General features: G+C 54.2%; 1 protein-coding gene across 3 annotated transcripts in view; it reads right to left on the bottom strand.

Annotated features, from left to right (window-relative positions):
* The window catches only part of GFRA2 (GDNF family receptor alpha 2), an 83,739-nt gene extending 79,026 nt beyond the window's left edge, over positions 1-4,713 (bottom strand). Inside the window, exons 1-2 of one of the 3 annotated variants that reach the window (XM_038573910.1) lie at positions 4,648-4,713; positions 3,580-4,055 (exon numbers count right to left, since the gene is read on the bottom strand). In XM_038573910.1, coding sequence (XP_038429838.1) covers positions 3,580-3,619 — 40 coding nt within the window. In that variant the 5' untranslated portion in view covers positions 3,620-4,055; positions 4,648-4,713. Of the gene's footprint in view, positions 1-3,579; positions 4,056-4,253; positions 4,361-4,647 lie in introns of those variants that run through there. The other 2 variants (XM_038573909.1, XM_038573911.1) reach the window with 2 other exon arrangements.
* Positions 4,714-20,986: the final 16,273 nt, after the last annotated feature.

Here is a 20,986-nt window from a genome sequence, read left to right as displayed (position 1 = left end):
GCCCAGCTCAGGGGGGGAGCTACCGTAGGGAGACAGCGACACCTAGAGGCAGAGCCCTGCAACGAGAGCGTGTCACTCCCGACAGCTGCCAAGGGGAAGGACTCCACCACCACTGGAGAAAGGAGACCTGCCCCACAAGAAGAGGAAGTGGAAGAGCAAGGGGTAGGCCAGGAGTGGAACAGGCCTAAGGACTGGAGCAAAAGATATTCCTTCTCCCATGGGGCATACCTCTGCCTCGGGACTGGAAGAGCTGAGGGCTGGGGGCAGGCCCGAGAAGAATCTGGCATGGGGTGTGGGCACCAACGGTGGGGCATCTGCCTGGGCACCAGCTGGAGAGGTGTCCTCCGTCCGAGCCGAGGCAGCAGCTTTATTTCCTAGCTTCAGCAAATTCCTAGGTCCCTGAGCAGGACTCAGGGCATCTGGGCCACCCAGGAGCAGCTGAGCTGACCCAGCCTCACTTGCACCTGCTGCCCCCACCGAGCCAGCCAGCCTGCCTGCCTGCTAGAACCTCAAGAAGGACCCAGCCCTGGGGCTTCCAGACTTTCCCCCAGCGTCCCTGCATCTTCCTCCCTTCCCACCTTGACTGTGCCTGAGACGGCACCATCAGAGACCGATCCAGAAAGCAGCATTGTGGGCAGGTGGAAAGGTCAGCACATCGGCCTAAGGCGCTGGGGCGATAGGGTACTTACCCAGCCTGCCCCACAGGTGGGGTCCTCCTCACAGAGCCCTGGGCTCCTGTGCCCAAAGCAAGAGCTTCCCTGATCCTGCCAGCCAGCATGTGTGACCAGGGCAGGAAGACACTGCAGAGAGCCAGTGTATCCTCTCACCAAACTCTCAGGCTGCACCCATCCTTGGCTCTTCTGCTTGGCGTCACGACCCTCAGAACCAATCACGCCCGGCCAGAGAGAGAAACAGCTTACTGGGAGCTGTTCTAAATTCTAAAAGAGTAAAGGTCAGCAGGTATCCTGCTGCCTCCCAGTTCTAAATCAGGCGAAAACTCAGATCCATCCAAAAAAAGACATGCAGAACAGTTTCTAGAGACAAGGGGGACTAGGAGACTGCACAAACGTCCCCACAAGAGTGAGGATGCACATTAGGACACCAGTGGGCAGCAGGCCTCTGACCAGGCCCGCCCTCCCACTTACTTTCCCCATCTCATCTTGTTCTCTTCCTGGGTATGTCAACCCTGCAGGTCAGGAGGACTGGGCCAGAAAGGCCACCTGCTTTCCAGAGTTCACTCAGGTGAGGGGAAGAGCACACAGAAGACCCATGCTCCTGGCCACACACTTCACCGTGTCCCCTACACACACACACACACACACACACACACACACACACACTGCAACTGCTACCCAATCTCCAGCCCCACAAAATCCCCCCAAGCAGAATCTCCAACCAACTCCCAGCTGTAGGCTCTGTGCCAGGAAAGTGGTTCCGAGGCGGAAGTTCCCTTCATACCAACCCATCCCTTCCTCCTTGGCTAGCTGACCTAGAGTCTCCTAATATCCAATGGTCACTCAGTTAAGCCTTCCCCCAGCTTTGGAAAGGGGGATCTCAAGGGAAGCAAACTGAAGGGCTTTCAGCCAAAAGACTGCTGACACCCTGCTCTGACTCCTCTCACCTTGGCCCCCAGGGTCTCAGACACTGTGTGCATCACACACACACACACACACACACACACACACACCTGTATTGTGAGAATGAAGTCCACTCCGCATCTCAGCTGAGAAAAGCCTGCCTGCAACATGGGGTTCCAGGCCTAGCCAGTACCAAAGGGCCCATACCGCACTTCTCCACCTTAGGACATCAGAAAGCACCTCTGGGGTACATACACAGCTCAGCAGCACGCAAGAAGGCTGCTTTTCCTGAAATACAATTTTCTTTTCTTCTTGGCCCCAGAAAGCTGGGTTTTCAAACCAGCAGTGAGAGAAAAGGTCAGGTTTTAGAACAATCCCTCCAGAATGAGAGTCCACTTGCAGTAGGTTGCCAGGAAGAGCTGCAGGCTCCTAGTGGGCCCGGAGCACCTACCCAGCTTCCTTCCTTCCACAGCCCCTCCCACTCTGGAGAGAAGCTGCCTCTGGCTTAGCTGGGGCAGCACCTGTGAAGGCCACACCCTAGGGCAGGGCAGGGCACCCCCCCCCCCAGAACTAGCGCTTCTGGGAGAGGGCAGAGGCTAGGGGTAGACATAGGGTCCAGCGCCCAACCAGGATTGACTCAAATCCCCTATTCCAGCCAGAAGAGCACTTCGTAGCCCACCCACCTCTTCTTTCGGTGATGGACACCTACCCCCTCAGGCCTTTCCTTCTCCCCTCCTCCAGGAGGAAAAGGGTACACTCATGACCCAGAGAGACAGCCTGGCTCACCACAGGCTGACAGCAGGCCAGGGTGGCAGGAACAGCATCCACGGCAGATGTGTGCTCCCTCAACACACTCCTTACCCAGCTCCCTCTCCAGCGCACCTACCAGGGGCAGCAGCCTCACCACCAGGGACTCCGGGTCAGCACAGGGCCTCAAAAACACCTTCTTTCTCACCTCCACTCCCAGAATGCTCTCTCTATATACACCCATTTCCCAAGCAGCTGAAATTTCACAGAGCACAAAAGGGGGCCAGGGGCTGGGAATTCTGGGTGGGAAAGAGGCTGCCCTCGGGTTCAGGAGCGCCAGGCAGCCCCTCCTCTCGGCCCTCGGAGGTAGGGGCTTACAGAATGAGCAGTGGTCTTTGTTCAGATCCCTTTTTTTTTCCATCACTCCTCTCCCTCTTCACCCAAGGAAGAAAACTTTGACCTCCCTCCCGCCTCCTCCCATGAGCTAGGACAGGGGCCCCAGGAGGCCAGAGGTGGTGAAGGATAGGTAGTCAACGGTTGCTCGCCGCCCTCCACTCCTGCCCAAGCCTCTGGCTCGGCAAAGGGTGGGGAGAAACTTGCAAAGTGTTGTCGGGAGTGGGGCCACTGGAAAAGGGTTCGGGGAGCGGGAAGCGGGATGCATTTCCCAGAGGCTGATTGGCAGGTGAGGGGATGGCTGCCGGCGCTGCCCGCACAGATGTCCAAGCAGGAGATCCTGGAGAAACCCACGCCGTCCAACCGGGTCGATCCGGGAGCCGACCAGAAAGATGGAACTGGCACGAATTTTCTCCCCGCGACACACAGGTTCTCCCCGCCCTCTTCCCTTCCAGATGAAGAGTTGGAATTCTTTTTTTAAGTTGCCGCAATTTGAACCCATTATTTTAAGAGAAATGAGTGCTATCATTGTGCGTGAGTAAGCGAGTGTGCCTGTGTGCGTGCGTGTGTGCGGCGGGGGTCTGGGTGTTCCAAGTCTCCTTCCCAGGCCCCCCCACCCCCCCAGCCTCGCCAGCCAGCCGCGGTTCTGGTCCCCGCGCCCCCAGCCTGGCCGCCCGGGCCCGCTCGCTCCGGCAGCGCCCGGGCCCGGCTCGCTCCGCGGCGCGCTCTCCCCGCCGCTCTCCAGCCCGCGCCCCGCTCGCCCCCCGCGTTCCCGGGCTCTCGCCGGCGCCCCAACGCGCGGCCCCGCACGGCCCCCCAGGCTCCGGCGGGCGAGCTGCCCTCCCCGCTCGCAGGTACTCACCTAAAAAGAAGAGGAAGCAGAAGACGTTTGCCAAGATCATGTTAAATAAATCCCACAGTTTTGTGTGTGTGTGTTTTTTTTTTTTTTTGTCTTTCTCCCTTGGGTAAAAAAAAATAATAATAATAACAACAACAACAACAATAATAATAGCCAAGCAGTGATAATCAGCCCCAAATCCAATGCGGAGATGCCAGCGAGTCCAGCCCGGTGAAGATCCCGAGTCCTGCGATGCTCGCCTCTGGCTGGAGGGGGTGGAGGGGGGGGCGGTGGGCTGCCTCTCAACGCCCCCCTTGCCCACTAAAACCAAACGCACACGTATATGAGGGTTTATCTGCTTTACGAGCCGACCGCCGGGTGCTCCCTCAGTCCTCCCCGCCGCCGGTCCGGGAAGGCGCGAGTCCCCGCGGGTCCAATTCCCCTGCGCTTCCCAGGAGCGGGCTGGGGAGGTGGGGAAGAGGCGATCGGAGAGTGAAGGGCTGCAAGAAAGCAGCGAGGGTGGGGGTCAGAATAAAATGCAAATAGGAGAGAAATCCACCGACGGGCGTGAGCGCCAAGAACAATCCAGTGGGAGCTTCGAGGACCAGAGCCCGGAGTCGCTTCTTTCGCACCAAGACGAAGAAAAGATTCAAAAAAAAAAAAAAAAATCTTCTCCCGCTAACCCTTGCCCGGCTCACTTTTTTCTACTGGAATTCCAGTGACCGTGTGTCTCTGCGTGCGTGTGTCGTTCCCTCTTCGGTCCCTCCCTCCGCTCTCCCTGCTCTCGCTCTTTGCTCTCGCTCTCTCCAGCTCTCCCTCCCCCCCTCCCTCCCTCCCTGCTCCTCCCTCCGCCCGCCCCCTTCCCCCTTCGCGGCTCCCTCGCCGCGGCTCTCGCGCCCGCGCCCCTCTCCTCCGCCCCGGGCTCGGCGCTCGGGCTCCCAGGCGGCCGGCGGCGCGGGGCGCGGGGCGCGGGGCGCGGGGCGCGGCGGAGCAGCGACGCTCTGCAGCGGCGGCGGCCACTCGGCGCTGGTGGCGGCGCCGGGAACGCTGGACGAGAGCAGAGCTCCGCCGCCCGCCCTTCCCGGGACTGACCTGCTGCCTCGGCCGCCAACGGACCGGCTCCCCGAGCTCCGGCTCAGACCCACGGAACCCTCCGCACCCTGCTCCTCCCCCCGCAGCGCGCCACCGCCGCCCGCCGCCCCCCGCCCCCCGCCGCGGGCAGGCTGCGCCCTCCCACCCCCGCTGCCCCTGCCCCCGCCGCCTCGGCCCACGGGTCCCGGAGGCCCGGGGAGGCTCAGGCCAGGCCGAAGGACGTGGAGTCCAGGACCCCCCAGCCATCCCGGGGGCGTGGGGGAGGGGCGCTCGACAGCCCCCGGCTGGGGGCGGGGGCCGGGGGCCGGGGCGGGGCGGGGCCCCACCCTCCCTGGGCGGGTGCGTCCTTGAGCCGGGGAGTCGAAGCCGAGCTTCCCCCCGAAAGCGCAAGGGGAGGGACCCCCCTCCAGCGCCCCCGCGCAGCCCGCCTGCCTGGGTCTAGCCCCCATCACGCACACACGTGTGCTCTCCACGCGCAGCTCGAGAACTTTCCCCGCACGCCCCCCGCGCCCTCGGCCCCCGCACGCCCCGGCGTTGCAGCCCTTCGAGACTCCCCCTTCCCCACTCCTCTCCCCTCCCCTGGCGCGGGAGGAAGGCCGCGGTGCCCGGGCGGCCTGACCGCCTCCTCCGAGGCCGCTGAGCAGCCCGAGGCGCCCGGGAGGCACCGGCCGGGGGCTCGCACCCCACCCCAGCGGGAGCGCCCGAGACCGAGCGGCCAGGGCTCCGTGCCACGCGGGGCGGCCGGCGCTCGGCGGCGTGTTGGGCTCCGAGCTCTCCCCAGGCAGCCGGCAGCCGCCCGCTTCGGAGGCTGCGGGTGGGGTCCCCTCCCCCAGCCGAGAAGGGGGCGATTGATCCATCTGTCGATGGGCCGGGCTCACCGGCGTGTTTTAGTCACGGAATTTACAGTAAACGCCCAGAGGCACCAAAAAGGAAGCGTCTGGCTGGGAAAGGGCTGAAGGAGAGCTGAGGTTCCTGGCATGTCTCGGCAAGAGGGGGCGAGGCGGCGGGCCCCGGACACGCGGGGGGCGCACGCCCGCGCACGCCGGGCACCCCAGTTTCCCTCTCCCTGCGCGCACACACACATCCTCGGCAGCGTTGGAGCTGCCTGCGTGCCTCGGCTTCGGTGCACACATCCCTGTGTTCGGCTCTGCGCACCCGGGGTGCTGGGGTGGGGTACCTCCAGTGCCTTGTAAACTTTACGCGCTACCCCAAAACCGGATCTGGGCTGCATCTAAGGCATATCTGGTGGTGTTTTACCGTGCGTTTTTAAATGAACAAGACTCCAGAAAAGAGTAGATGTTAGAAATCGACCTGGGCGCGAAGGGAGGGGTCACTTACAAAACCAGCAGCCTTCCCTAGTGGAAAAGCTAGAGGGAGCAACTTCCATCTTGCGGATTTAGGCGGGAACTCGGGCTTCCCCAGACCGGGAAGCACAGCGCGGGGCTCCTCCGAATGCCTCTCCTGTTTGGCTGACCCTGGGGCGTAGGCCAGAGCCCTATCTCCTCCCCGGGCCACTAAGTGATGTCCGATGGAGGCGCAGCCCTAGCCAGTTAGTGGAAGACCAGGCCCAAGAAAGCTAGAGCATAGGGGCTGGGGAACGCCTCCTCCAGGCAGGCCGCCCTGCCTTTACACCGGGCTTCTCTAGTTCTAGAAAAAGACCACATCTGACAAGATCTCCCGGCCTCTTTTCCAAAATTCGGGGACTTAAGAAATCAGCTTTAGAAAAGTATAGGTGGAAGGATGACAGGCCGATAGGAAATACACTGCTGGGGAGGCTTGGACTGTAGGCTAGAGCTTGGGAGCCTGCTATAAATAAACTTTCTCCCTCTGCTCCCCCACTTCAGGGCCTACTGGTCACCCAAATGAAATACCCTCTACCATCCCAACACTAAGGTGTCCTCTGTGGGTTTTCCCTCTTCCAGGGGCTCTACTCCAGGCTTCCAAATTAGCATATCCCTCTTTCTCCTCCAAAAATTTGTTGAGCTGTCTTTTTACCCTGGCTGGGTATATAAAGGACAACTCTAAAACATGTGGAAGCTTTGCTTGGGCCCCTTCTGGGTGAAAGGGGCTGAAAAAGCAGCAATGGACACCCAGGAATGGCTCCCACTGACTCACCTTCATGGTGCATCTGGTAGCAAGAGGTAAATGGCTGGGACCCTTCAGGACATGGAACCACCAGGCCTTCATAAAGACAGTGAGCAACACAAGCCAGATCGACATTTGGCTTCTTGTGGCCCTCTCTTCCTCCCTATCTATACAAGCCTCTCCCACTACAGCCCACCCTCTGCTGACCCCAGCCCTCAACCTGAGCCGCCCTTAGATATGCAGAGTCCAAGGGCCATACCACTATTTCCTGAGCATGTACTATATGTAAGCCCCCCCCCCCCTTGGCCAAGATCTGCAGAGGACATACAGATGAACACATCCTAGCCATAGGCAATTTAATCTATAAAATTTTTACTCTATAAAGTGAGAATTAAAAAACAACAATAACAATCTTGAAGAAATTAGATGAGATACTGTGCACACAGAAGCTAATCAAATACCTGGTTCATAGGAAGTTATTCATAAAATGTCACCCTTTTCCTCTGGGATCCAGAAAAAGAATTGAGAACCTATGACAAGGCATAAAACTTAGTGGGAAATGAGAAGAGAAGATTAAAAAAAAAAAAAAAAAAACTACAGGGATCCAAGGGAAAAAGAGACTACTTTGTAGAGGATGAGGGATAGGCGATTTTGCAAGAGGGAGTCATGGGAGAAAGGAGAGTCAGCAGGTGTAAACAAAAGCCCCTGGGGCTCACTGATGCACTTTCACACACCCTCAGGTACTATATCCTTCAGACCACCTGCAAGGGCCCAACCCAGCTGCCCTGAGCTAACCAGCTGGTAAGCCTCCTGCTCTCCCACCCACCTTGCCTGTCCCTCCACCATTAAAGATCCAGAAGTTATGATGTGCAAAGGGGAGGGAAAGAGAACACTTAGGGCTTCAATTTCTTCCTTTGGCCTCATCTTTCTAGACCTACTCATCCTGTGGAGTAGATTCACTGGAGGGCAAGAGCAGTAGCAGGGAGAGAAGAAGGACTGGGATAAGGGGTTACAGCCCCACTGCAGTACACACTCGTGCAGTACACACACATGTGCACATACATACATGCTTATGCATACACAGGCATGTGCACACATGCATTAGCCACAGAGCTCAGCTGACCAGATTCATGCTGCCCCAGCAGAATCTCACCCCTTCCTTTCTTTCAGTGGAGGGAAGAAGGCTGAGTGAGTGTTCCCTTGCCCTGGAGATGAAAACCAACAGGAATAAAAAGAATAAAACCAACAGGAATGACAAGCTAAGGCATGTCAGAAACCACCATGGGACAGGAGCCCACCAGAGTCTCCTGAAATCAATCAACCAGCACAGATTTATTGGACCCCTTTTCTGTCCCCAGCAGAGCAACAGACTGCCCCTGCCATGGAAACATTTACAGATAGAGTTAAGGCACGTACCCATGAAAAGAGTGAGCACTCCAAAGGCACATTGGGGCCACGTAAGAGAAAAGAATTAGGATCACTGGATTTCAGCACTGGCTGGGGAGGCAGGATTTGAACTGGACTGGAAGGATGGGTAGGATTGGGCTGAACACAGAGGAGACAGCTCTGGGAAGGGGGCGGCAAAGGTAAAAAAAACAGTGGTAAGAACGGTTTGAGAAACAATCCAAGAGTGAGGAGGAATCATGGGCACAGGTCGGAAGAAGATCTGGAAGGTGCCATTGGGATGCACAGTGGAGGACCAAGCTAGCGAAGGCTTCCAACTTGCTCCCCTAGAAGCCGCGAAGGTTTCTGAGCAGGCAAGTGACATAATGAAAATGGTATGATTGATCTGACAACCCTGTGAAGGATGGAGACAGGAGAACAGTTAGGAGGCAATTTTAACAGTCTCACCAACCCGGAGGAGGTGGTGGGCTAGACAAGGAGGTGGCGGTGGGCGTGGCAGATGACGATGGGCGTAGACAGTAGTGGTGGGCAGGGACAGAAGGAGGTGGGCGTGGACAAGGACGTGGTGGGCGAGGCAGGTGATGGTGGGCGTGGACAGAGAGGGTGGCGGGACAGAGGGTGGTGGAGAAAGTGAACGTGAACTGCAAGTTGTGATGGGCGTGGACAAGGAGGTAGTGTGGGCGTGGCAGGAGGCGGCGGTGGGCGTGGACAGAAAGCAGTGGTGGGCAGGGACAGGAGGTGGTGGGCGTGGATGGGAGGTGGTGGTGGGCGGGGCAGGAGGTGGTGGGCGGGGCCAGGAGGTGACGGTGGGCGGGGCCCAAGGAGTTGGTAGTAGGTGGGGCAGGAGGTGGTGGGCGGGGCCAGGGTGACGGTGGGCGTGGACAAGGAGGTGGTAGTGGGCGGGGGCAAGAGGTGGTGGGCGGGGCCAGGGTGACGGTGGGCGTGGCCAAGGAGGTGGTGATGGGCGCGACAGGAGGCGTCAGTGGGCGTGGACAAGGAGGTAGTGGTGGGCGGGGCAGGAGGTGGTGGGCGGGGCCAGGAGGTGACGGTGGGCGGGGCCCAAGGAGTTGGTAGGCGGGCCAGGAGGTGGTGGGCGGGGCCAGGGTGACGGTGGGCGTGGACAAGGAGGTGGTAGTGGGCGGGGCAGGAGATTGTGGGCGGGGCCAGGGTGACGGTGGGCGTGGACAAGGTGGTGATGGGCGCGACAGGAGGCGTCAGTGGGCGTGGACAAGGAGGTGGTGGTGGGCGGGGCAGGAGGTGGTGGGCGGGGCCAGGAGGTGACAGTGGGCGTGGCCAAGGAGGTGGTGATGGGCAGGGATAGGAGGAGGTGTCAAAGGCAATGTAAAGATAAACTTGCAAGCTCTTGGTAACAGATTCATCACAGAGGCCCGGGAGGAGAGAAATCGCTTTCTACTCAGTGGTCAAGCCAGGATAAGGTGACCAGCCCTGACTTCTCAGGCTTTGTCAATTGGAAAAAATAATTTAAGTAACCAGCTTTATGGCAAGATACATGTTATTTCTTTAATTCTTATAATAACTCTGTAGGGTAGTTAACTATTAAGAGCCTCATTTATAAATGAGAAAACTGAGGCAAGAAAAGTGATTTAACTTGTCTAAATTTAGTCATATTTTTTTTTAATTTAGTCATATTTTAAGTGGCAGAAACATACTTCGAACTCTGGCAGTTGGGATCCAGGCTTCCTCTCTGGTAACCTATGGTCCTAAATAAATAAGCCAAGTGATGGCTCTCCAGCCTGTAAGTTTTTCCATCCCAATTCAGAGCATCTTCAGTATTCCCCGTTCTCCCTGCCCTGCCCAGCAACCAGTGTGAAGACATTGTAAAAACTGAAATTTCTTTCTTTTTCCTGTGACCCTTGCCTGGCCTCATCCTTGGATTTCAAGTGGAGAGCCTAGCAAGGATCCCGTCCAACATGCCCCAGCTGCACAGTGCCCAGCTCATCCATGAGCTTTCCCAGCTCTGCTCCAGCCGCCTCTCTTCCCACAGGGCCACTCCAGATCCAAGGCCTGGCCTAGAAGGAGAGAACTAGTCTGGGAATGGAGACTAGCAAGGATTCAACTAAACCATCTGATCCCCAAGAGTGAACTGGGCTGCAGGGCAGGGTGGGTGGGACCAGGCTAGGAGGGAAGAAATGCATGCTGTGCTCTGGGGTATTGATTTCTCTAATTGATTTTGGTCAATGTTCTCTGTGCTTCATCATTGTCTTTAGAGGTAGGCACCGCAAGAGGTGGGAATCTGGCTCTACTTAGCCTCTCCCCAGGGCCTCCCAGAACTTTCTTCAGCCCCACCCATGCCAGGGAGTCCCCAAGCCCCGGGGTTACCCATTAGAGGGGGAGGATGCTGCTGCTGCTGCTGCTGCTGCTGCTGCTGCTCATGCAGGGATGCAGGAATGCAAATGGGAAGTTACTCCCGGCAGGGAACTATCAGAATCACTTTCTGTGGATATAGCACCTCCGAGTTTCATGGCTTTCTCCTCCCTAGTCATGAAGCCCTCACAGCGTCCCTGGGAGGAGGGCATAGCAAAATTAGCTTCCCTTCCAAGTGAACCAACTCAGGCTTGAAGATGTCCCACGATGTGGTCAAGGTCACAATGCAGCCAGCAAGTGGCAGAGTGAGGATTCAAAAGTAGGTCCTTCCACACTCTCGTCTAGTGAGTTCACTCTTACCTAGTGAGTTTCTTCTAACACGGAAACCAAGCATTCATCCATCCTGCCAAGGTGCTGGGCCTCTCCTCTCCGCTGCTTTCTCCACCATAGGGGATCATGGAGGAGAGGGAGAAGGCACCCACTAATTTTCGGCAGTGTCTTTCTTTCATCCAGGACAGATCTAGGAAGGACTGTTTGTCTAAAGTCCTCTCTCACCTGAAGTCACGGATATCCTGAAAAAAACTGCAAAACCCCATTTCTCCTCTGCCCCCCTCACAACTCCCCAATGGCAGCAGGAGCTGAGCTGGTAAATGGCCCTTCTGGTGAGCTACCGTCAGCTTAAAATATCCCAGCTCACTGTCAAGCCTCCTCCCCAATGGCCCTGACTGTGCTGCTTGCCGCCTGTGTTGGCACCATCCAGGCCACGCCCCCAGAGTTGTCCTGGTGCCAGCACTGTGCTTGGCAGACCCCAACTGCCTGGAACAACCCCACATCCTCTCCTGAGCATGCACACCCACCCCAGCTCTCAGGCACTGGCCATCTGCCAGGTTACCCAAGGTCAGAGGCAGAATCCAGGGAGAGGGGCAGTGATTACTTCTGCTAAGCTGTGGGAAGCCGGCTCCTGCTGGCTAGTGGCCCCCAGGAGAGCTCTCAGACCCAGCAGCTCCCCACAGAGACTATGTCTTTATTTAGCTTAGCCTGGCGAAGTGGGTGGAGCACCAGAGCTAAGTCTGAGATGGACTGTCACTTGAAGGGCCCAGGTCCGTCTCCAGGGGGCTGGAAGGCAACTCACAAGCGGCTATGGACAGAAAACCAGGACCAGAATGTCCTTCTCTGAACAGACATGCCTTCCCTGGACCCAACCTAGAGCTTGGACAGCTAAGCACATTTACCCTCATGGCCCACCTTCCTCACCCTGACCTCTAATCCTGGAACTTCTTTTGTCATCATCCAAAATGATCTCTCCTTATCTCCACTGCCCCCATGCACTGTGCTTTCCTACATTCTCTCTCTTGCCCCAGTAGGAAAATCTGAAAGGATGATGCTGCTCCCAAGGGGAGAGGCAATGTTTTACCCAAAAGAATGAATTGCTATTGGTAGAATTTCAATCATCATGAGCCCTCAGGAGCTCAGGGTTGAAGGAAAGCTGCAGGACAACCAGAATAAAAAGCCAAAAATGCATAGCACTCAACAGCTTACAAAGATTTTTTTTCTGCAAATTCATCTCCCTTGGACCCCCCCAAACAGCCTCTGAGGTGGGCATTTCTCAGATAAAAAAGCTTAAAGTCAAGATATCAAGTGACTTATGCATGATCACATAGTGAGTTGCTCACCTAGGACTTGTACCCAGACCTAACTGATTCCAAACTTCCTATTTGTGAGGTGGCTTCTGCTCAAATACTTCAGTAAAATAAAAATAAAATACTTTTTAGTTGTAAAAACTAAGACAACTTCACAAAAACATTGCCCATAACTGGGTGCTCATTTCTCCAGGGGGTTTATTTCTCCTCCCATTGCGAGTCCTAAATAGCCTGGATAATTGAGACATTCTTCCTTATGCCAAGATGGAATCTGTCTCCCAAGACTCCCATGTCCTCAAGGATGGGACCTGTGGAGGAGTTCCCCCACCCCAGACTGCACAAACCCATGGACAGCCAGCTGCCATCAGCCTCCCTGACAGCAGGCCTCTTCTGGGAGCTGTCTGCTTTCAGCAGAGGATGCAGAGGCTTCTCCCATCAAAGCCAGCAGGTGTAGTCCCCACCTCCTACTCCTTAGCCCAAGTCATCATGTGCTAGGCGTCATCATATCCACAAAGCAGGCTCCTGGTTGGGCCATTCTCAGAGGTCCAGGCACCTGCTGCCTCCCTACTCCAAAAATGGGTGAGGCCTTGCTCCCTGGAGGGGGAGGGATGACTTCACTAGGTGTAGAGGCTGACGTTAGGCAGCAGGCTTGAGCAATGGGAACCTGAGTAAGGTAGAAGGGCCTAAAAGTGAGTGCAAACAGGCTCATTAGGCGACCTATTTCGAAATAGCCATAGCCCCCCCCACCCCACCGCTGACCAATGGGCTACTTACACCAGACACAGGTGCCAAAAAAGGGAAATTCCATACATTCCCACACCTCCTCACTCCCCCCCCCCTTTAGCTATAGCTCTCCCGCCACTGGCTCCTGGCAGACAGCCTATCCTTTGCTGTCCTGCCCACTGCTCCCTTGCAATGTATTCAATAAACTTCTATCTCCTTTGCTCTGCCCCAGGTGAATTCTCTCACCTTCCATGGCCTCCCCATAATTGGATGGTCTCAAATGAGGGGATCTGCACTACTGAGAGCAGTGGGAGCTTCAGGATCCTGAGATCTTCCCAGGCCTAGGGTGGTCCCACTTCTCCATACTCTTGCAACCTGGCTCCTGGGGCAACACCCCAATTGGCAAGTGTGGCACTGTGGAAAGAGGCCAGCTTAGGGTTAGAGTTCCAACTTTAAGAGTCCAGTATTGGGGCACCTGGGTGGCTCAGTCAGTTAAGCATCCACATTCTTGGTTTGGGTTCAGGTCATGATCTCAGGGTCATGAGATCAAGCCCCTCATAGGATTCCACACTGGGTATAGACCCTGTTATGATTCTCTCCCCTCCTCCCTCCTCTCAACCCCACTGCCCTCCACCTATCCCACCCCCGGTTCCTGGGCACACATGCACACATTCTCTCTCTCTCTGTCTCTCAAAAAAAGAACCCATTACTATTTGGAAGCAGCACAGTTCACACAACTGGCCCTTAGTAAGGATTTCCTAGCTGAGAGAAAGAACAAAAGGAAGGAAGGAATAAAGGAAGGAAGGAAGGAAGGAAGGAAGGAAGGAAGGAAGGAAGGAAGGAAAGAAGGTAGGAAGGAAGGAAGGAAAGAAGGAAGAGCAGCCTTTGTACTACAGATCTTCCTTGTCTTACAATGGGGTTACAGCCAATAAACCTGCCCTAAGTTGAACATATCATAAGGAGAAAATGCATTTAATGCACCTAACCTGCCAAACATCACAGCTCAGTCCAGCCTAGCTTAAAACGTGCTCAGAACATTTACAGTAGCCTATAGTTGGGCAAAACCATGTAACACAAAGCCTATTTTAGAATACAGTGTTGACTAGCTCACGTAATTGAATATTGTGCTGCGGATGGAAACAGAATGGCTGTCGATGTATCAGTTGTTGACACTCATGATCACGTGGCTGACTGGGACCTGCCCTCGCCACCACTGTCCAGCATCATGGGAGAAGCTTATGCTATGTCACTAGCCTAGTTAAGGCTCTGAATTCAAAATTCAAAGTACAGTTTCCACTGAATGCATACTATTTTCACATCATTATAAAGTTGAGTGTTTGTAAGTTGGACCATCATCAAGTTGAGAAGTCTCTGTTAGGATCTCTGTCCTCTCTTCATCACCACCCAAAATCACCAGTCCATCTTCCACCCTATTCACCCCATGCACTGAGCCAGCCGGGTGTACTTGGGTTTCAGCCCCAGCTCTGCCCCCACTCCATGTGCAACCTTAGGTCCCCTGGGATGATAATCCCTTACGCCACCAGCCATACAGAGGAGAAAGATCCAATGAAATGCTGCATGTGGCAATGTTCTATGGGTGCATGAAGAACACCCTATGTTTTGGGGCAGCCCTTCCCCATCTGCTTCAGAAGTGAGCAGCCCACACCTGGTGCACTGCTTGGGACAGCCCTTGCTACTCCAGTGACTTGGAGCTCCGTGGTAAAGAGGGATATCCCCTTTTCACAGATATGAAAACCAAGGCCTCCAAAGCTCAGCACTTACCATACTCTACCGACAATGCCTGTTTTCTTGTCTAAACCCTCACCCCACCCAAAGCTCTATGCAGACTGGACCTACATCTTCTTCATCTCCATATGGTCAGAGACTGGCACATAATCAGTATTCAGGTAAGTGCTTGTTGAATTAATGAATCGAATGAATGAATGATGCCCCTTCCCTGATCTAAGCTCAGCAGGAGGCTCAGGCCCAGGATCACTGACCTGAATAAAAACCCTTCTTTTACTGGCCTATTGTTGGACTCACTGGGGTCTAACTGACCCATATAGAATGCTTCTCCTCCCCCATTCTGTTCTCCATAGGAAAAATTGATAAATCTGACCGAAGAATTTTTTTTTTTTTGCCATTTAACTTCTTTTAATTCAAGCTAGATTGGCTTATACTCTTCGCTTTAAAGTCTAATTCTATAAAGACTTAGTACGTTAACAGTTCATTAGAATCCCGATCGACACAATGAACTGCCTTGCTCTTACTTGTTGGCATGTAATCCCCCACCCCCTGCACTTCAGCCCAGCAACCCTAATAATTCCTACTCTGAAGATATGAAGCAGCTACAACCTCAGTTCTCCCCAAACCTACCCCCGCCCAAAATGGGTGATGAAGACCTAGCCAACAGAGAATGAGCAACAGTGTCAGGAACATGGGTCTCTCCCAAGGGTTTCTGAGCAGAGTGTACTTAGAAGAGTAGAGCTGGTCTATGCCCCCTCCTAAGCAGTCAGGGCCTCCCTACCTCTGGTTCCCTGGTGTCCACCCTTCAGTGTGCACCCTGTCGGGGAGGAGGGCCTGCAGATTTCAACCTTGCCTGCCACCCAAATGACCTGCTCTTCCATTTCCTTTCAGCCAGCTGCCACTTTAGAAGACAATCTGATAAACAGATCCTAACCCAAGCGATAATCCATGTATTTTAAGTTTGTCAGTGCGTTGCATTTTCCAGAACTAGCAAAACTGATAACGGTCTTTTTTTGCAGTCAATCCTGATCAATCAATCATTGAGTTCTTCAATACCTTCTCGGTACTCCTCTCTGACACATATGCATTTTAAAGAAATATGAAGAGAGAGACAAGGCCTTAATGTAAGGTAATGGTTCTCTAATGGTGGAAATCAGGCACTAGGAGAGAGGGATTCAAATGAGACCCGAGAAGGCAAATCTGCTGCATTCATGCACCACTCCCCTCTCCTAACCATGGCAGATTCTGTTAATTGATCGCAGCTTAGACTTCTCAGTGCAGCGCTCCAGGCAGCCATAACCAGACATTTGCAGTGGGCAGGCAAGTTCATCTAATCCATTTGCAAGTGCTGCTTGATGAATTCTGAATGCCCTCTGGTCCTAAGATCTGGGGTTCTCAGAGGTGTCTGGGAAGCTGCTCCCTTCACCCTTCAAATCACACCCTAGCTGACCCCACAGTTTCCAGCCAGGCCAGGGGTGTCCACTGGGGGAGTCAAAGGGCTTTTCAAAAGAGAAAGCCCTTTCCACTCCCTAAAGGACAGGGAACGGGTCTGTTGGAAGAGACCTACTGTGCCAAGAAAAACAACCAGCCCCTGGTGGAATCTGATGACTGATTAAAACCAATCCCTGCCACAGAAGAGCTTCCACCTGCTGTCAGCTCTGAGGGAGCAGGCATTTCTTCCCGAGGTGCTGCTCGCAGCCCCTGCAGGACCACCACACCCGGATGTTCCATCCATCTGCTCCTTGGATGGGATTCAGGCCACCAGAGGATGAGAAAGGGCCTCCCCTCTCCCCTCTACCCCACTGAGGAGCTAGGAATAGGGGAGTCCCCGTGGCTGATACTGTTTGCTAATGAGTGTTCTGGGAGCACTTAAATGGACTACACAGGTGCAACAATGAACCAGCGACACATAATATCACCTGCTTGGCAGCCAACCCAGCCCTGACATTTCTGCAGGGGCAGAAGACAGACACAACGTGAGCCCCAGGGGATGCACGCAGCTGGAGGGCAGGCGGCAATGGGGCCTGCGTGCATTCCCTATCCTGCACACCCCCATCACAGATCTGTACCTTCAGAATTCCAGTTGCAGCTCCTTTCTCACCTCCCTTCACCTGCTGGTTCCTGTCCACTTGTTCAAGGGGGCACTGGATTGAGCATCTACCTCGCTCCAGGCATGCCCTGCTGCCGAAGGTACCACAGACAAGGCCTCTTCCCCCAAGGGGCTCCCGTCCCAGTCCTCTCAACGTCTTTCCAGCTTCTGACCCCGCCACTGGGACTCCACGCTGGCCTTTAAATTAGAAAATGCAAATATAATGAGAATGCCTCACAAAGCACCCTGGTAATATCTCATTCAGTTCTCAAAACGGCCTGTTCAGTCAATGGGTTGTGATTGTCACTGTGAAGATGGGGCCCACCACTGGCTCACACACTGACTAGCTGCGTGACCTTGGGCCAGTCCCCTCACCTAGCTGCATCTCCAGAAAACAGTGACGATGGGCCTATACTGCCCTCACACAGCTGTGGCCCCCTCACCCATCATCTAAGCACCTGCCATAGTAGACACTGAGGCACAAAATCGACAAACGCTGTCTGTCTTGAATAAGACAGTATCAAGGAGCTTCCCCCCTGATTGTGGGGAGGCAGATGTAAGAACAAAGAAGTGTAACATCATTTGGAAGCTGAACAGTGGTAGAATTAGAGCATAGAAGAGAGAGAGATTGATTAAAAACCGGATGTGTGTAGCAGTGGGGATGTCAGGAAGTCATTACATAAAGAATTAACGCTTTCTGAGCTCTTGCCGGGGGCCAATTCCCATATATATAATTGCTCCTAGGACTGAAATGATGGCGTGAGCCTGGTCTACAATGAACTGTGGACAGCAGTCCAGTGCGAGGTATTAGTTGTACTGTTAAGATAAAATGTCAGCCCTCAGCCAACCAAAATGGGTTAAGCTAGGCTACATACGTTACAGCAGAAAACACCTGCAGGGGCTCTGAGGGTTGCATCACGAAGGTTTCTTTCTTCTTCACAAAAGCGCTCAGCTCCGGTTTGCAGGGACTCCGCTCCACACAGTCACTCAGGGATCCAGACTGATTGACACGCTATTGTTTCGTGGCTGCTCCTCCCGGAACAAAACGACCTCCTCTGTCTGTCCCTGAGGCAGGAGCAGAGAGAGCTGGAGTGTAGACAGCTGGCCAGAGTGATTCGGGTCACTTTCACCCACAGCCCATGGGTCAAAACAAATATGCAGTCCCATCGGACAGCACGGGGACCGGCAGATGTGGAGAAAGGTGGAGTGTGTGCTGAGCATCGATGTCTTTGTCGTGGGGGCCAAAGAAAAGCTCTGCCTCCTGCAAAACCCTTTAAAGTATCTCAGAGGACAGACTTTTGTCAACTATCAACTCTTCTGCTCTTACAAGACAAAAAACATCTGTGGATCAGATGTCTCCCGGGGATGAGGCAGGAGTCTGAAGGGAGGTCCCACCTGCCGGGTGAGGACAAAGCAGGGCAGGCTCCTCATCCCCTGAGCAGACGTGCCCACACGGAGGAAACAGCCCCAGCCAGTCCCACTAGAGGCAGGCCTTCTGTGCCTCTTCCTCTGGTCCCACACTCCCCTTGGCAGCTCTGCTACAGCTTCATATTTGTTTATTTTTCCTGCTGGGGTTTTTGCAGTATTTCTCCTAAGTGGGACAGCTACATCAATAAGTTCCATTGCATCAGGAGTGTGATTGAAGAGCAGAGGGCTGGCTGGCTTGCTGGCTGGGGCTTCTGGTCTGATGCACAAGGCACCGTCTCTCACACACACACCCTCCCCCACGGCAGTCTGGCCCCTTCTGCCCTCTTCGCCCCTTTACCCTGCCTCCGGCCGCCAATTCCATTCTGGTCCAGGACCCCTGCTCCAGCCTGCCCAGTCCGCACATCCATCTCTCAAAGCCCCCACCACAGGTCTTAGCCTCCTCCAGCCCAGAGCTTTCACTCAAGACATTTCTTCCACCTAGAATATCCTTTCACCATCTCCGCCTGTCAAAATCCTCCCCAGATACACACAAAAATGTCAACAGCAGTTATCTCTGGCTGATGAGATTACAGATTATCTTTATCTTCTTCTTTCCAATTTTCTCTATTTGGAGATTTGGGAGAATGAGTGCATGTTATTTTTATAATCAGAAAAACACAATGAAGTCATGCTTCAAGTCCCTGCCCTCCTGCAAGGCTCCCCCTCACCTGGGCTTACACTTCTTTTTCTCCCCTGAAATTCTGTGGCTCTTGGCGCGATCACAAACTGCTTTGCACTCTAGTGAGTTTGCTGTGTATGAATGTCAGGTAACCACAAACTGTAAGCTCCATGAGAGCAGGGACCCATTATTCACATCTGCCCTACCCTGCATCGTCCTTGCATATACTAAGGCTCCAGGCACACACTAAGTTGTGTGCGACCCTTACCAGTTACGGGGTTATAGGGATGGTCCTGGCATACCTTACATTGGCTTGGGGAAGTGGAATCACAAGAAGTTAGAATGAAGGGGCCTTGGAGTTTATATAACTTGAATGCCCTGTGTTTATACAGACTGTTTCTGACATTTCATTTGCCCGCTAATAGGGTTTTATTACTCCCACCATGTAAGCAGCCAAACTAAAGCCTAGAGAGGCAACGCAATTTGGCCCAAACGTCCAGAACCCACAGCTCCTGTTGCCCAGCCCATGCCTTAACCACTAAACCACAGCTGCCATTTATTAATAGCCATTTCCCCGCCCAGTCAGCAGCTGGACATGGCTTGCCAGGTTAATAATTTGTTCATTAGGCGCCTAATGAATTACTTGTTAATTGCTAACTTGATGAACAGCCAGCAGTCCCCATCTGCCTGGAGAAATGGCAGCGAAGGACCGCACGAGGGCCAGCCCAGCCCCTGCTGCCGGAGAGCAGGAGCCTTCGGCCCGAGGGCAGCGACAGGGGCTCCCAGGGGACAAACGGGAAGCGCCCACTGAGAAGCACCCAAGGGTGGAGCCTTCCAAGGAAGCAGTGCTGACAGGACACCCCTGCTGGACCTGGAAGTCCCCTGCAAATAGCCAGAGCAGCCTAGATGTTCATCCCCTGAGCCTTTCTAGCCCCCGCCCCACGAAACCTCCCCTAATGATCTCCTTTCAGTTTTATTTTCTCTGTGCTTCCACCACTGGAAGTTAGCACCACTCAATTTAAACCTCACGTATACACATATAATTAGATGCCATTGTATTTTCTCCGAGCGCTGGTCTATGTCTCCCCCATCGCAAGGCAGCCAGGATATCCCATCAGACGTCAAGCTTGCTGAGAGTGCCCACCACATCTTTCTTCTTCACACTTGTATCTCCTGTCCACATCGTGCCCAGCTCACTGAGTAGTCATTAAAGGAGTGAATACTTTGTACTTTTCTTTGTAAATCTGCATTAGTCTGCTCAGGCTGCCTGAACTAAATGCCACAGACTACGAGGCTTAAATTCTCCCACGGCTCTGGAGGCTGGAAGTCCAAGATCAAGGTGCCAGCAGGGTTGGCTTGTGCCCAGGCCTCCCTCCTTGGCTGGCAGGTGGCCGCCTTCTTTCTATGTCCTCATACAGTCTCCCCTCTGCATGTGAGCATCTATGGTACCTCTGCGTGTGACCCAACGTCCTCCTCTTACTAGGACACCCTCATAAAATACATAAAATAGGATTAGGGCCCACCCTAACAGCCTCATTTTAACTTAATTACCTCTTTAAAGACTTTATTTCCAAATACAATCACATTCTGAGGCCCTCAGTGTCAGGACTTCACGTAGGAATTGGGGGGAGAGGGGGCAGTGACACAATTCAGCCCATAACAACTCTCCCCTCATAATGCCTACCTCAGTGCCAGGCACATATTAAATATTCAAAACATGCTCCAAAGTTGATAGGCATTCTGTTTTCTCTGGGAAAGGGCTCATCTCTGCGGCCTGAGCTCCCAGTCCTGCATCAGTCCCTGAAAGACTCTACTGCAGAGTGTTTAAAGCAAACCCCCTTGGTCATGTCGGCTCCAAAATCCTAACAGCTCCGTTATTTTCAAAATCACTTCAGAGCAGCCCTGAACAGAGATGATGATTTTCTACATTTGCATAGCAATTTTGTTTTATCAGAGCACGTTCCTATTTCATCTTTCCAGCATGGCTCCGAGGGAGGAAGAGGAGGGTTATGGTGTCCATCATAGGGACAAAGAATTGAATTAATAACTTTTCCCAATCAAGCTAAGCCCAGTGTGACTTTCCCTCCCAGGGTCCTTCCGTCCCAGCCCCGGTAGGACCGGAGTTGGTCATTTTCTTCTCTGCGTCTGCACACCCAGGCCAGGGCCAGGGCGCAGAGGGGATGCTCAGGGAAGGCGTGGCACTGATGATAACGGGGCCGCCAGGAAAGCCTCCGCACAGAG

This window comes from Canis lupus, chromosome 25 (assembly GCF_011100685.1).
Source record: "Canis lupus familiaris isolate Mischka breed German Shepherd chromosome 25, alternate assembly UU_Cfam_GSD_1.0, whole genome shotgun sequence".
NCBI lineage: Eukaryota > Metazoa > Chordata > Mammalia > Carnivora > Canidae > Canis > Canis lupus.
The sequence above is the reverse complement of the archived record's forward strand: the minus strand, read 5'-3'. Positions and strand labels throughout refer to the sequence as shown.